At 36.6% G+C, this 18022-nt stretch overlaps 1 protein-coding gene across 2 annotated transcripts in view; it reads right to left on the bottom strand.

Annotated features, from left to right (window-relative positions):
* The window catches only part of Megf9 (multiple EGF like domains 9), a 124901-nt gene that overhangs the window by 60021 nt on the left and 46858 nt on the right, over positions 1-18022 (bottom strand). For both annotated transcript variants that reach the window (XM_055607539.1, XM_055607540.1), the window contains exon 2: positions 6296-6497. In XM_055607539.1, coding sequence (XP_055463514.1) covers positions 6296-6497 — 202 coding nt within the window. The remainder of the gene's footprint in view (positions 1-6295; positions 6498-18022) is intronic.

The following is an 18022-nucleotide window of genomic DNA, read 5'->3' as shown; positions in this document are numbered from 1 at the left end:
AGAAAGGGGAACCCTCCTCCACTGCTGGTGGGAATGTAAACTGGTACAACCACTCTGGAAATCAATCTGGCTTTCTCAGACAACTAGGAATAGCGCTTCCTCAAGATCCAGCCATACCACTCCTAGGCATATACCCAAAAGATGCTCAAGTACACAAGAAGGACATTTGCTCAACCATGTTTGTATCAGCCTTATTTGGAATAGCCAGAAGCTGGAAACAGCCCAGATGCCTCTCAACTGAAGAATGGATGCAGAAATTGTGGTACATCTACACAGTGGAGTATTACTCTGAAATGAAAAATAAGGAAATCATGAAATTTGCAGGTAAATGGTGGGACCTGGAAAGGATCATCCTGAGTGAGCTGTCCCAGAAGCAGAAAGACACACATGGTATATACTCACTCATATAGACTTATAGGATAAACCTAAAATCTGTCCATCTAAAAAAACTAATCAAGAGAGAGGACTCTGACTAAAACGCTCAATCCCCATCCCAAAAGGCAAAGAGGATGGACATCAGAAGAAGAAGAAAGCAGGAAACCACCTAGGAACCTGCCACAGAGGGCCTCTGAAAGGCTCTGCCCTGCAGACTATCAAAGCAGATGCTGAGACTTATGGCCAACTGTTGGGCAGAGTGCATGGAATCTTATGTAAGAAGTGGGAAATGGTAGGTTATGGAGAGGACAGGAACCCCACAAAGAGAGCAATAGAACCAGAAGATTTGAACGCAGGGGTCTTTCCAGAGACCCATACTCCAACCAAGTACCAGGCATGGAGATAACCTAGAACCCCTGTGCAGATGTAATCCATGGCAGTTTAGTGTCTAAGTGGGTTACATAGTAATGGGAAGAGGGACTGCCTCCGACACAATCTGATAGGCCTGCTCTTTGATTACCTCCCCCTGAGGGAAGAGCAGTCTTATCAGGCCACAGAAGATGACAATGCAGCCACTCCGGATTTGATCTGATAGACTAAGATCAGAAGGAAGGAGAGGAGGACCTCCCCTATCAGTGGACTTGGGGAGGGGCATGCATGAAGAAGGGGGAGGGAGGGTGGGGTCAAGAGGGGAGGAGGGAGAAGCTTATGGGGGGGATACAAAGTGAATAAAGTGTAAAAAAATAAAAAAGAATAGCTTAGAATGTTTGTTGAGTTTGTTAGAGAACATTCATATAATGTGTCAACCAGACAGCTCTGCTTAAATGTCCAATCATTTCAATACCTACATGATTAAAGCCAAATAGCATCACTACCTTCCTCCAACTTACCTTAGATGGCTATTTTTCCATCTGGCTAAGTCAGCATTTCTTTTCTTCCACTTCTATGCTCAAGCCAGAAGGACACATGGTAGCCATCTCTCTCCCATTCATGTCATACATTTAAAGTAACTATTCTTTAAAGTGGTTCCATTCTGTGTTTAGATGTGGCCTTATCTTTCTCTTGATTAAATTGTTAAACAACTCTCTTAAGTTGTCTCTTTGCCTAAGAATGCTCTTTCTGTTCACCAGACAGCTGATCAATGATTTCTCTAAAAAGCAAATCTGATATCACATTCTATTCAACCATATTTAGCTAATGTGATGGCATACTACACCCTTCGTATTAGGGGCTCTGTTTATTCTTCATTCATCTATTCTGTTGACTCATCAAATGCTTACTGGGTTTCTACTATAGCCAAACTTTAGAGATACAACAGAAAATAAACAGACAAGAGTCTTATTTCCTACTCTCTTTTAACCCATCCTACCATTACAAATCTCTGCTTTCTAGAAATAGTGAACCTTTTCATACAAATTTCTACTCACTTTTCAAATTTCATTTCAAATGTGAATGTCTTTCGTCATTTCTGACTAACTTGTACACTTGCAAGCGCTATCATTTGGTTTCCACAGCTACTGTTTTACTAACTGTGAGTTTCTTGAGAACAGGGAATATCTTTTGACATGGGTAGCAAATTCAATGCCTATATTACATGAAATACTGGGTGGATGAAATGACAAAGTTCTCTACATTGTTGTTTCCAGTAATCAAACAGCTTTCTTTTTAAATATTCCAAAACTGCATACACAACGCAGTGATTTTGTACCAGCTGTTACTCCCAAATACTTCACAAAACGAGATTTTTACTGCCCTATATGGACAAAAGTCTTGGAGAGGTTCTGTCACCTTTCTATTTAACATTAATTTTGGCCTTTGTTTATGACATAATTAAAATTTGTCTTCTGATTGTGAGCATTTTAGAATAATTGAAAAAGCAAAGTAATATGTATTTCAAGACACACTATAGCAGCAAACATAGATTTTTAAGGAGAGGAATATTAGATCGTCATAGAACTTACTAAGATATTTTGAAATACCAAATCATATACCCTAATTCATTATTAATATTTAAAAACTATCAAAGACATTTTGGTACTTTTAAAGTATTAAAGTCAGGTCTGGCAACATCTTAAGAAATATATATGAGATTCAGGACATTACTGAATGTAATGAAGGCAAGACTTCATTTTTGGACAAAATATTGTCTCTTTAATTAATGAAAGAACAAAATGTGAATCAGAAAAACACTATGAATGTGACCCAAAAGCAAAAATAAAAAAATTAAGATGTTGCAGACTAATTTTTTCCATTTAAACAGACTAGAACATCAATATAACACAAGAGGTTGACCTTCTATCAGTACATAGACGACTTTGTGTTTGCATACAAAGACATTGCTCAACCCACATTTGGCTCCTGGAGCCAAGATCTACCCTCGCTGGAGCAACTCCCACTAAAGCATATGGACAGAAAGGGGAAAATTAATTTTTAAAGTCAGATGTTTGTTCCATAGACCTTCAATGTGTGAGTCAGCACAGAACTCCACTTTTATTCATTTTTAATGAGAACAGAGAAATCAAGACAAAAGAAGATTTTAGCAGGTATTAAGGTGATTTCTCATCTCCTGACATTATTTTAGAAAATCCTCTAGAATTCAGGGACCTTCCTCCTATAAGGTATTATATCTCTAGTTCCCTAAATAAGACCCAAAAAAGGCACACCTCAGTGCCTTTTGTAGCTAAAATGTTCTGCTTATAAACCAAGCATGCATTCAGACACTCTTTTATTACGTCCTAGTAGTCTGTGCCTCTAGTCTTGCACAAATTATATGTTTCCTGATAAAAGAAAAAGTGTTTTGTTGTTGTTGTTTTTCTTTTTTTGTTTTACTCTAAGGTGCTAGTGCAATGAAAAAGCAACATAAGCATCACATAAGACGCTTATTCACAGGACTGACCTTTAACTCCTAAACCTACTAAACCCATACTGGGATTAGCTATGATTTAGCATGAGCTACCTCATCAGGGTCAGGATCTGATTACCAGAAGACAACTGGAAGAAATCCCTTAACAATACAAATATTCTGAGTGTTGTAGTTAAGCATTGGAGGTCAAAAAGCCAATATCCATTCTCTTGATTCAGCACCTGATATTCTGAGAAACGATGTATCATCATACTAGACAGAAGTATGTACACTAGCTTTAGAATGCAGGTGTTATAGTAGCAAGTTTCTATCTTACTACCTACTACAAAGGCAATTGTTCAAACCTGGAAAGTAATAAAATAACAATGCTACTCTCTACTTCATATGTTTGATATGAGGATTAAATGAATAACTGCCAAGGGCACAGGCAATTGTTTAGCATATATTAAATTAAATTTACCTATTCTTTTTCTAAAACATAAAATGATAATTTCAATTCTATAATTGGGTTTATGACAGTAGAAAAAAAAAGCATTTTTTTCTTTTTACAATGAATAATTTCTCCTGTAAGTTACTAACAAAGCACTCCATTTTCTACTCATATCCAAGTCTGGTTGACTTACTCCTTCTCTTTCGTGAAACACTAATTCTATTGCTCACTTTATAACAAAACAAATCATATTCAGCTCCTAGAATTATTGAATTATTGAGCTGAATCTATACACTGCTCACAATGTAAATATACATACAAAGCAAAATTTAATTTCCATAGACATCCTTCATACTAAATATATTGGTCATATTTTACAAATTAAAACTCTAAGGTTCAGAAAGTAGAGATATCTTAATCAAGTTATTAAGCTAGTTAGCAAATTATCTACTTGTTGGCATCCTGTCTTTTAAAATGATAGGTGTGTTGGGCTGAGGGTATAACTCTGTGATAGAGTGCCTGTCAAGCATGTAGGAGATTCTAGATACAGTCACCAATGCAACAATAAAAGTAAGTGAGGAGCTTCTGCATATAACTGGTATGGCCATGTATTTGGTGATATAGTAAAAAAAAAAAAAAAAAGTATTATATGAGGCCAGACATCATGGTACATGATTTTAATCTCAGCACTAGAGAGGCAGAGACAAAAATAACATAGATAGGGACAGCAGAGGCAGATCTATATTTCCATGCGTTTGAGGACAACCTGGTTTAAGAGTTCCAAGCCAGCCAGGGCTACATAATGAAACCCTCAAAAAAAATACTATAGTCTAAATATCAAAAAACAGAGTATCAATCTTTTCATTATAGGTGACATGTGGCATGGTGTTAAAGCCACAGGACTTCAACTCAGAGGGCCTAATTTGGAATTCCTTTTCTGACACTATCTTTGTGACCTACTAACATACATATAAAGAGTTGTTATGAAGATTAAAGCAAACTTTGAAGCTACTCAACATCATAAACATTCACATTGCTGCACTTCAAATTATAAGCTTCTTAGTTAAATTCATTTCTATATTTTAATACAAGTACATTATGTAATATAGTACAATAATACAATATGCTTTTTAAAGTATCTAAAATACCTATTGGTAAAGCCTATTTTTGTTTGTTTGTTTGTTTGTTTGTTTGTTTTTTGAGACAGGGTTTCTCTGTATAGCCCTGGCTGCCCTAGAACTCGCTATGTAGACCAACCAGTCTGGCCTCAAATGTGGGGATCTGTCTGCTTCTGTCTCCCAAGTACTGGAATTAAAGATATACTTCACCACCACCCAGCTATTCTAAAGCATAGTTTTAATGAGTATATTTTTAATATTTTAGTGAGCTATAAAAGTTCCTTTAAAATATTCCATCATGAGGAGTGGGGGATTAATATAATAAAAATATGTTGTATGCATGTATGAAATTTTTGAAGAATTAATTAAAATATTTTCAAAATTCCTTCACTAAATTCAACAATATGCCTTTGAAATAACGACAAATCTGAATTTCTTGATTTCTGTGTGTTAGACACTTTACATTTAACAATCCATTTAGCTTTTGCAGCAGCCTTGAGAAGAAACAGGGTCATTGAAATGAGAGGAATAGCACAGTACAGCTTAGAGGCAGCACCAGATCTTGGTTCCATATCTAGCTTACATTAATTGTAAAGTTCATGCTCCTGTTACTATATAAGGCACGATCTTTAGCTTTTTGGCTTGAGAGCCACAAAAAGCTAGGTATTCATTTATATAAAATATAACTACTTTAGTAACATGGAATAGTACCAGGAAATTAAGACACCTATCTAGATAGAAGGAAATTTAATTTGATCTCTCTCTCTCTCTCTCTCACACACACACACACAAATAAAGTCTATTTTCCACTCACTTAAAAATTATATAGGACTTCTGAGATGGCTCAATGGGTACAGGTACTTTCCACAAAACCAAATATCTTGAGCTCAATTTCCAGGACCCATACAGTAGAAGCAGAGATCTGACCCCCACATGAGTCCATGGCATGCATCCCCCATCCTCATACATACAATAAACATTTTTTAAAAAGGCAGCAAAACAAAAACAAACAATAAAATGTATATGCAAATTTGAGACTTTTGATAATAAAACCAAGAATATGTTTCCTTAACATCCAGTCGTATGTTAGTAAACACAATAAAGATATTCCACTAAAAATGCCTGAAAAGGAACCCAGTAAATAGAATCCTTCAGTTTTTTTTTCCAGGAAACTATCACAAAGCCCAGGTCCTTTCAATGAACTAAAGCAGAAAAAAAAAAGCTTTATAAACCTGACAATAAATACACAAAGCAATAGAATTAAAGTATATAAAACATTTTATAAATCTTTGACATAGGAGCTTTCCCCTTTAATTAAATAACTGATTCTCCATAGCAGAAGCCTTTGTTTTTTCTCATGTATGTATATATGTATGTACATAAGTGCATATGTATGTATATAAAATTTTAGTCATTAGCCACTCCCTACTGTTTTACTCCAACTCCTCCAAGTTCCCCAACACAGTTTTGCTTTACAAAAATACAGTAACTGCATGCTTAGATGCTTACCTGTTACAGAGACTGCTAAGGGCTCCATGTGGACTGCAGTGACATGGCAGACAGAGACCAACAGTGTGATTCAGGTAAAAGCCCTCTTTACAGGTTTCACAATGAAGTCCCTGATAACCCAGATGACAATCACATTGCCCTGTGGTCTGGTTGCAGCGTTTCACATCCAAGCTTCCAACCTCAGAACAGTTACACATATACTCTGAAAACAGAAAAAAATCCAATATCAAACTCTGATTTTGTTAATAAATATTTGTGATAAAATTTTTAACTATTTTTATTAATTACAGTTTATTTACTTTGTATCCCCACCCCCGTATCTCTCTCCCAATCCTACCCTCCCTCCCTCTTCCCCACCTGTGCCCCAGTCCACTAATAGGAGAGGTCCTCCTCACCTTCCCTCTGATCATAGTCCATCAGGTCTCATCAGGAGTGGCTGTACTGTCTTCCTCTGTGGCCTGGTAAGGCTGTTCCCCGCTCAGGGGGAGGTGATCAAAGAGCAGGCCAATCAGTTCTTGTCAGAGACAGTCCCTGTCCCCATTACTATGGAACCCACTTGGATACTGAAATGCCATGGGCTACCTCTGTGTAGGGGTTCCAGGCCATCTCCATGAGTGGTCCTTGGCTGGAGTATCAGTCACAGGAAAACCCCTGTGCCCAGCTCTCCTTGTGGAGCTCATGTCCTCTCCAGGTATTACTATCTCCCACTTCTTTCATAAGATTCCCTGCACTCTGCCCAAAGTTTGGCTATGAGTCTCAGCACCTGCCTAGATACCCTGGAGGGTAGAGTCTTTCAGAGGCCCTCTGTGGTAGGCTCCTGTCCTGTTCCCTGTTTTCTCCCTCCTCCAATTTCCATCCTCTTTGCCTTACTGAATGGGAATTGAGCATCTTAGCCAGAGTCCTCCTTCTTGATTAGCTTCCTTAGGTATACAGATTTTAGTATGTTTATCCTATATTATATGTCTAATATCCACTTATGAGTGAGTATATACCCTGTGTGCCTTTCTGCTTCTGGGATTCCTCACTTGGGATTATCTTTTCCAGTTTCCATCATTTACCTGCAAATTTCATGATTTTCTCGTTTTTTTATCACTGAGTAATATTCCATTGTGTAGATGTACCACAATTTCTGTATCTATTCCTCAACTGAGGGACATCTGGGCTGTTTCCAGCTTCTGGCTATAACAAATAAAGCTGCTACAAACATGGTTGAGCAGATGTCCTTGTTGTATACTTGAGTGTCTTTTGGATATATGCCTAGGAGTATGATAAATTTTTAAGGCTAGAAAAAAACTTAACTCTAGTTTTTACTTTCTATACTATTCAGTTTATTTAAATTGGAAAATATATATAGCAGAGTACAAAACACACTTATAGTTTATAATTATAAAGCTGATATTCTCAGTTTCCTCTCCAGTACTCTTTAGTATATTTCCTTACCCTAAGCCAGTGTTTGCATGTGTGTGTCTCTGTGTGTATACTCATGCATGCTCCTGAACTCCAAGGAGAGGCTTATCTGCATGGCTCTTGGAATACATGCTGGAAATGACAACATGTTAAATAATAAATAACCCTACTGTGAGCAGCAAAGTCCTAAGGCTCAGGTAACTAACCCCAGTAAGTTATACAAAGTTGTATAAAACTGGGTTGCAGCTGGAATCAGAAGTTCAATGCTTCATCATGAAAGAAATAGACAATTAAACTCTAAGGAGAGGGAAAGTGAACAAGCCCAGAGAAGGAAGTACCAGCTCACCGTGATCAGAAACCAATCACAATTCCAATATCTTTTCTAAATTAAAGTACTTAGAGCCTAAACATTTTTTCAAACAATTCTTTAGATGAAAATGATTTTGAAGCCCCTACTTTTAGCCTTCTAATGCAAACGCTTGTTTGGGAAGTTTTGCTATTACTTCTACTCATTTTGGCAAAGGGAAAGTATTTTTTAATAGTTTAATAAAGTATTAACAGAGGACTTTGCAAGCTGGTACAAAAGATGCCCCTTAAATTAACTGTAGGAAATATAAATAACATGCTGTGTATATTCTACAGACCAGCTTCTTTCATTCCCAAATAGGAATAAACTGAGTAAAAGAAGACATATTTATGAATAGTTAAAGCACTATATAAAATGGCATTGTAATAATAAAATTTAACTTGGGAAAGGAACTTTAATAGTATTCTTGATTACTTAAAAAAATTTACCAGATAGCAGCAAATGTAGAGTCTTACATAGAAAGTTATAAAGGTGTTTAATTCTGTATTTTAGAAAAAGAAATAAAAATTTAAAGTAGCAGATCTGCACAAGTAAAAGAAAAATAGGATTCCACACAAAATCCACATTTGGCCAACGTCCTGTGCTTTCTCAGTTCCTAAGCTTTGATGTCAGTTCATTTTTCCCCATTTTCTTTTAATCTATAGATGTAATGAATATACTAGTGGATAATTTGTTTTCTTGTGTATATTTCAAGCATAGGTAGTGAACTATAAAACCTAATGGAGAGTTCAAACATTTTTAGTTCCAAGATTAGGGAAAGGAATCAGCTTTACCTCAAAATCAGGATTCTTACTTTTGGCTTGGGGATTGCAATTCAGTGGACCATTTTTCTAGCATGTGTGAGGCCCTAGACGCAAGCCACAGTAAACACACTCATACAGGCACAAAGACACACACAGACACACACAGACACACACACACACACACACACTTGGTTATGTGGGTAATATTTTTTTAATATATATAATGAAGCTACCTACATTCAATGGTGTACAAATCTATCAGGGCAAGACCTTTTCTGGACCAAAATTGACCAAAACAAAATAACATTTTTGCTCTGGAATTTGGCAGAAATTCAACATACATACATCCAATACTTCTTGCTGGACCAAGTTTCATTACATGTTAAACTAAACGAATTATGCTGGACTGGACAGAAACGTCTCAAGAAAAGTAAAACCTAAGAGACCCTACAATAAATACTGCAAATTTTATTATTTCCTTACTAATAAGGTATTTCCCATTAAAAACAGAATAAATATTCTCAGTAAATCATATAATTAGCATATATAATTAAAATCTAATTTGTCTAAAACATATTTTAAAACAGTATTTTTAGTAGAGTTCTAATGGCTAAAACTTCATTGTCAAGATAACTGGCTACTATTTCTATGCAGTAAATTTAATCTTTTCATTATTCCCTAAAAATATTAAGCCCACCTCTGATTCTTTGTTCATTCTGTGCTATGTTCTGAAGTGAGAGATCACAGAATCAAATTCTATATCCTATTTCAACCAAAAGCTAAAATTTACTTCAGCACGGTGAAACAAAATATAACCTACTCCCTGTAACTTTCATATGAAAAGAGTTTAAAAGGACAGTAAAGTAAGGAGACTGTAGAGGCAATCAGCTAAGGTTTACCATCCTAAGAACTTACTAACTTTATAGCCTTAAGCAAGTCAGTTACTCCCTTTGCTTTCCTTTTTATCATCTGTAAACACTATAGAATAGTAGCATTTGTTTTATAGACTCAGAATGAGATCGGAAGTACTATACGAACTAAAGTAAGAGTGAGAAAACAGTGGAAAGTTCAAACTATACAAAATAGCATAAATGTATTTCAGATGTTAGATTCAGAGGCCATAGCTTCATTAGACCCTATAGAAGAAATCATTTGAAATGGTTGTGAGAACAGAAGGATTTAAGACAGTTTTCAAGAAGAATGAAAAATGAATATTTGCTGATTAGACACTCTTGGTATTGTGGTTAATACCACATAATACTGTTAGGTCATCCTAACAGTAACAGAGTGAGTAAAATATTTGAGCAAGAAAGACCAACCCAATGATAGGGAAAGACAAATGATAATCTCCCAAAACAATAATCAAGGAAAGGAAGCTAGAGCAAATGTGAGAGGGTATATGCATTTTTTTAAATTATAGCTCAGAATTTTGGGCTTTATCTCAGTTACAATCCTCAAATAAAAATGGTCTGTGCTGAAAGACTCTACCCATCAGGGTATTGAAGCAGATGCTGAGACTCATAGCCAAACTCTGGGCAGAGTGCAGGGAATCTTATGGTAGAAAGGGGCGATAAAAGACCTGGTGAGGACAGGAGCTCCACAAGGAGACCAACAGAACCAAAAACCCTGGGACCAGGGGGCCTGCAGAGACTGATACTCCAACCATGGATACTCCAAGGTCCATGAATGGAGAGGACCTAGATCCCCTGCTCAGGTGAAACGCACAGGCTGCTCAGTTTCCAAGTGGGTACCCTAGTAAGGGGAACAGAGGCTGTCTCCAACATGAACTCAGTGGCTGGTTCTTTGATCAGCTCCTCCTGGGGATGGGGGAGGTCCAGCCTTTCCAAGCCACAGAGGAAGATGATGCATCCAGCCCTGATGAGACCGGCTAGGCTAGGGTCAGATAGAAAGGGAGAAGATCCTCCCCTAACAGTAGACTAAGGGAGGGGCATAAGGGGAGAAGAAGGAGGGTGGGTGGGACTAGGAAGAGACAAGGGCGGGGGTTACAGCTGGGATACAAAGTGAAAAAACTGCAGTAAATAAATAGAGAGAAAGAAAAAAATGGCCCATGCTAAATGAGATATTAGCAACTGTAAAAAACACAAAACATGGTGAACTTCCATTTTATTATGTCAACGTAATTTGTTAGCTTGCAAGGAAACTCTCAGACATTTCACAATTCTAGACATTAATGTGAAACCAGATAGGAGTTAATGCTAATTAGTGCAATCTCCTTAACGAAAAACTGTATGAAAAATTAAAAAAAAAGACATTTCAGTTGATAATATACTGAAAGAACCAGTAGCCTCAAGGCAACAAGGGAAATGCTGACTCCTAAAGAGATAGAATCATAGATAGAACAGCAAAACAAAGGGACTATGGCATGATTAATGGTAAGTCACCAGTGCAGACACTAATGGAAATGAAATAACAGAAACTAATCACAGTCAGTATGGACAGAATACCAAAAGCTCATTCAGTTTCCTAGAACTGAATATATAATACTATTTATCAAGTGAGCAGCAGATTATTTTCCAAAGTCTTGAAATTCTAGGGGAAACTCTATAGAAACATAATTAGAAAGTAATGCAAATGCTTATAGATAACTACAATACTAGGCAACCTTCTTTTTGTTGTCTGGTCTCTTTTTTAAAAAAAATTTCAAGATTTATTTGGTTTTTTTGTTTGTTTGTTTGTTTAAAAGGCCTAGAGAAAGACAGTAGTTCCTCTGAGAACTTGAATTTGTGGGAAGATATTTATGAAAAAATATTATAGGAGTCACTGAGTCAACAGCAGATTTCTTCAAGTGTCCCTTTTCATCCACAGATGAAACTTCTTTGGCTTAAGGTTTCTTAAGTCTCTTAAGGTCTCTTAAGTCTTTATATGCAAACACCTATTCTGGGCGCACGTTATCCTCATGAATATACAGCTGACTTTTGGGGAGCTTCTACATAATTGCATTTTTTAATCTCCATCCAAATTTTATCGTCTATGTCTTTATTCACCTAGGCATGGAGCCATATGCCTATAACCTAAGCTATTCTACATAATGAGGCAGGAGGATCATGAATCTGAGTCCAACCTTGGCAACTTAATGAGACCTACTGAATGAGTATCCTCTCCCTATGCTTCCTTTTAACGTCCTTTAAGAACGTTATAAATCTTAGAATTAACAGTGATGTCCAAAGGCACAAGCAACTTTGTACAATAGTGTGTTAGTCCTTTACAGAAGTAAAGGAACTATAAAAGTAGTAAATCAAAGATTTGAATAAGGAAATGAAGAACTGTCCTCTGTCTACTTACTATGCAAATTTCTGAAAAAAGAAATGTTAAATTGCTAATAATAAAGAAAGCATTGCATTTAAACACAGATACTAAGAAATATACTAGAGCTAACAAAACCTTAAGTTTTGGATTATACTGGCTGCTATGTAGAGAGAGGATAAGGTAAAAGATGACTCTCCACAAGATTCCTGCCTCCCTTTTCATATATTTATTTATTTTTGAGATTTTTTTTTAAAAGTCTAACTCAGTTAATAAAAAGGCTAGAAAAATGAATTTAGGTATAGTAACTTGGGGTGTGTATTCAGTCTGTCCAACATACAATATAACCATTTGTCAAGAAGCCCGCAAAAACCATCTCTATTGTTTCTCAAACTGAAGAAGGGAGGGAAGAGGACTGTCAAAATCAAGGAATACCCCTTTTAATGCCTGTATGTTAAGCGAGCCTTAAAAACCTGAAAACATATATTTTGAGCACATACTCGGTTTCCTAAAGGTATGTTGTGCTTCAAACTATACTTTTTATTAGTACTATGATTCATTTTTGTATATTTAGAAAAACAAATCTTGGAAAGTTTTCATTCTAAGGAAAAGGAACAATCAACAGATTTTTACTTTTATAAAGGGTCTTTAGCATAGCATTGGTACTCAAATTACATTTCATGTTTATGTTATGCTAGGGTAGGGTCATAAATATTTTAAAATATGAGAAACAATGTTAAAGCTGGTGAGTTTGCTGAGTTAAAACGGGCTTCACAGAAATGTAAAAGTTTAAAAGCCACCACTTGTAAAGAAAAGATTTTCTTTTTAAAATAAAGATGTATCCACAAAACTTCCCAACCACAATTTTCTACAGTAACACATTTAATTTATTTTATGGTAGACATTTGAGATTAAAGGAGTGAACTTTTATAGAAAAAGTTCCTCTTTTTCTGTAAGTTATACATATAAGTGTGCTTTATTTCTGGCATAGTGCCAGAATTCTATAGCTCAAAGGCAATTTATCTAATTAATGAGACAAGATGACAGATTCTAAGAAGGTAACAGTTAGCTTTTACTACTATTAATGAAACTGTTATCACTAGCCATTGAGCATATTCTACATGTATCAGATATATTAGAAAAAACACAAATGGTGTCCTTTGTTATCCACTGCAATCTTGGTACATAGGGATCTTGAGTGAGAAATCTAATACTCAGAAAAATAAATAAATCACATAACTAACTAGGATCAGAAAAACGAAGAAATACCATTAAACAAAAACCATAATCACTTACAGACATACTTTAGGGCTCATTGGCTAGCTCTGTGGTCTTTGGTAAGTCTTAAGCTTTCTTTCTTTCTTTCTTCTTTCTTTCTTTCTTTCTTTCTTTCTTTCTTTCTTTCTTTTCTTTCTTTCTCTCTCTCTCTGAGCTCTGATTTTCATCATCTATCATAAAAATAAGTACATAAATGGTCATATTATTTATATTTTCATATTTTATGTATTATATATTTTCATGTTTTATATATTTTCGTATTTCAGTACATGATTAAATGTACTGATTTTGGATTATAAAAACTTGCTTTATACTTGAGATATTGACTTACATAGCAACCCAGTAACTCTGAAAATAGTTCTATGAAGTGAAAATAATTTTACTTCCAGTTTCATGGTTGCAAACTATTTCTCTTCCTGTCTTCACTTTCTCTCCAGTTTCATGCTGTCAGCTCCTTCAAGATGAACAAGGTAGTTCAACTGTGTTCTTTTTTTATTTTTATATTAATTACAGTTTATTTACTTTGTATCCCAGCTGTGACCCCCTTCCTCATTCCCTCCCAATCCCGCCCTCCCTCCCTCATCTCCTCCCTGCCCCTTTCTCCATGCCCCTGTCCATAACCTCTCCCAGCTCTTTCCAGGATTCTGCCCTCTCTTCATTGCCTCTTCCATTACACCTTTTCAATCTTTCACTTTTTACAGCTTCTACCTTCAAATATGTACTCTAAGAGCCTAAAACATATTCTCTTAAATCTCCTGCCCCATATAATAACTATTTATCTTACAAATAAAATTTCTTATATAAAAAATACAGATTGGTTCTTTTTCTTCACATGTTCATTCTTTAATGTTCTGTAATCTTTTCTGAACAACTGAAAATGCTCTCTCAAAAATTATTGCTACAAAACATGAACCTTCCTAAACCATATACCTCTTCAATCTTTTGTTATCTCTTCTTTTTGGGGTGTGGGAATATTGAACGCAGAGTCTCACACATGCTAAGAACGTGCTCCATCACTAAGTACACTCTCACACCTGTTCTTTCCAATGCTTCTTTGATTATTTACTGAAAACCTCTCTCTCTCTTTCTGTCTGTCATGTCAGTTCCCATCCTTTTGCTTGTGTTCCTATCACAGTAGATCCTAATGATTCCAAATGAATTCTGCCTGTGTCCACACCTCTTTTACACTGTGATGGTGATCTAATTTTTCATCAAAAGAGAAAGGGTATTTGAAACTCCTATCTGGTCTGATAAATGTAGCATGAGTGAGATGGCAGTTCAAACATGGTCTCGGAGCACCTTAGATCTTCTGCCTTCATTAATTTAGGAGCCAGGTGCTACTCAGAAACCTCAACTAAACAACTGTTCAATAAGAAATTCAACAAACACTGGGCTAGAGAGATGTATCAAAAGTTAAAAGAACTTGTTGCTGCTAGCAGAGGAGGCAGTTTAACTCCCAGCACCCACAGGGTAGTTCACAACCATCCCTAATCCCAGTTTCCAGGGATCTGATGTCCCCTTTTGACTTCTGCAGACACCAATCACACACATAGTACATATACATATACTTGGGCAAAGCAATCACACACAAAGTAAAATGAATAAATCTAATTTAAAAGATTTATTCTTCATCAGAATGTTTATTAAAAATATAGACTAATGGTCTTGTGCTTAAATGTCATTGTGATATATGTTGACTTCCATCAAACAGACACAAATACACTTTGAACAGAAGTTATAAACAGAAATGACTGCCAAGACAGTTAACATTTCAGATATAAGCTCCTTAGGGTTTGACATTATTTACAATTCCATCAACACTCACAGAGGTGTGTATCACAGGCTTAAGGGCATACTATGACCACAAGACATCTTTTTGCACTTCTCAAATAGTTTTATATTTCAGCTATGACGGTCAGCTCCCAAAGCGCAACTTGTATTTAACAAGTCGAGTTTTGATGTCCATTTAATCAGTCTTACACATTTCTGGGCCAATTCATCAGCAGACAGGAGGAGAAATCGTCACCAGGTTCTTGATGCCATATGCAACTCACAATCTTCATATGCTGTCTTTAAGACATATGGAGTGACTTGCAGCAGGGCCACATAGATGAAGTTCCAAATGGAGGTGACATCCTCAAGCATCTTCCACTTCATCTCCTCCGGGTCCAGCTTCAGCATGAGATCCCCTATCTAAGACATTGCGGCTCTGATTCCAAAGCTTGCAAGCATTGCACCCACTCTCCTCCAGTCATTTAAAAGAATTTTTAAAGAAATCCTACACAAAACGACAGCCTACAGACTGGGAAAGGATCTTCACCAACCTTATATCTGACAGAGGTCTAATATCCAGAATACGCAAAGAACTAAAGAAGTTAAACAGCAACAAGTCAAATAATCCAATTAAAAATGGAGCACATAGCTAAATAGAGAATTCTCTGTAGAGGAATACAGAATGGCAGAGAAACCCTTAAAGAAATGCTCAAAGTCCTTAGTCATCAGGGAAATGCAAATCAAAAGAACCCTGAGATTTTACCTTACACAGATCAGAATGGCTAAGATCAAATATTCAAGTAACAATACATTCTGGAGAGGATGTGGAGAAAGGGGAACCCTCCTCCATTGCTGGTGGGAATGTAAACTTGTACAACCACTTTGGAAATCAATCTGTTACTTTCTCAGACAATTGGAATAGCGCTTCCTCAAGATCTAGCTATACCACTCTCAGGCATATATCCAAAATATGTTCAGGTATACAACAAGGACAGTTGCTCAACCATGTTCATAGCAGCTTTATTAATAATAGACAGAATCTGGAAACAACCCAGATGTCCCTCAATTGAGGAATGGATACAGAAATTGTGGTACATTTACACAATGGAGTACTACTCAGCAATTAAAAACACGGAAATCATGAAATTTACAGGCAAATGGTGGGTTCTAGAAAAGATCACCCTGAGTGAGGTATCCAGAAGCAGAAATACACATGGTATATAAGTTCATTTATATACCATGTGGGCATAGGAAATATAATATCGGATAAACTTATAAGTGGGTATTAGACATATAATATAGGATAAACATACTGAAATCTGTACACCTAAAGAAGCTAAGCAAGAAGGAGGACCCTGGGTAAGATGATCAATTCTTACTCAGAAAGATAAATGGGATGGACACTGGAAGAAGGAGAAAACAGGAAACAGGACAGGTGCCTACTACAGAGGGCCTCTGAAAGACTCTATCCAGCAGTGTATCAAAGCAGATGCTGAGACTCATAACCAAACTTTGGGCAGAATGTAGGGAATCTTATGAAAGAAAGGGGAGAGAATAAGACCTGGAAGGGACAGGAGCTCCACAAGGAGAGCAACAGAACCAAAATATCTAGGCACAGGGGTCTTTTCTGAGACTGATACTCCAACCAAGGACCATTCATGGATATAAACTAGAACCCCTGCAGAGATGTGGTCCATGGCAACTCAGTATCCAAGTGGGTACCCTAGTAAGGGGAACAGAGACAATCTCTGACATGAACTCTGTGGCTGGCTCTTTGATCACTTCCCCCTGATGGGAGAGCAGCCTTGCTAGGCCACAGAGGAAGAAAATACAGCCAGTCCTGATGAGACCTGATAAGCTAGGGTGAGATGGAAGGGGAGGAGGACCTCCACTATCAGTGGACTTGGAGAGGGGCATGGAATGAGATGAGGTAGGGAGGGTTGGATTGGGAGGGAATGAGTAAGGGGGCTATAACTGAGATATAAAATGAATAAACTGTTATTAATATAAAAACTAAAAGTTTAATTAAAAAAAAAGGAAAGAAATCCTACAGACTGAAAAGTTGGCTATCCACCCATCCCCTGTGCGGGACCAAAAATGAATGAGGCCATCTTAGACTCTCTGGTTCTACTTAATGCACCAATGCAACATGGGTATGCTGGTTTGTTTTTGTCACCTTGACACAAATGTATCATCTGGGAACAGAGAGCCTCAACTGAGAAAATGTCTCCTAAAGGCTGTCTTAATTGATGTGGGAACGCCTAGCCTATTGCAGGCAGTATCATCTCTAGGCAAGTGGACCTGTACTACATAAGAAAAACAGCTAAGCAAGTTACTGAAGCAAAACATAAGCAAGCCAGCAATAAGCCATAATACTCCATGGTCCCTGATTCAATTTCTGCCTTCAGGTTCCCGCTTGAACTCCTGTCCCGACTTCCCTCAATGATGGATTGTGACTTGGGAGTTGTAAAATAAAATAAACTCTTTCCTCTCTTAAGTTCCTTTTGTTGTTTTATCACAGCAACAGAAAAGAAAATTATAATAATAAATAATCCTAGAAGAAACCAGCAAAATCATCCAGAAACAGATAAACCACAAATGCTGTTTTAAGACTCTGAGGTTTATGGTGATTTTTTTTTCTCACACAGCAATAGACAGCTGACACTTGGTGGCCTAAAAAAGATGCTTTCAGCAAAGCCAATTACATTAAAATAGCGTCAGGGCTGAGAAGGTAATTCAGTGGTAGAGCACTTCTCTACAACACATAGGTTCCATCCCCAGTATCACATAAAACAACAATTATATATTTTTTAATATAATTGTATAATATATTTTTAATATTTTTAAGAGAAAGAAAGAAAGAAAGAAAGAAAGAAAGAAAGAAAGAAAGAAAGA

Source organism: Psammomys obesus, unplaced genomic scaffold, assembly GCF_907164565.1.
Source record: "Psammomys obesus unplaced genomic scaffold, mPsaObe1.curated_primary_1811, whole genome shotgun sequence".
NCBI classification, from domain to species: Eukaryota; Metazoa; Chordata; class Mammalia; order Rodentia; family Muridae; genus Psammomys; species Psammomys obesus.
This window is presented reverse-complemented; position numbering and strand designations above follow the sequence as displayed.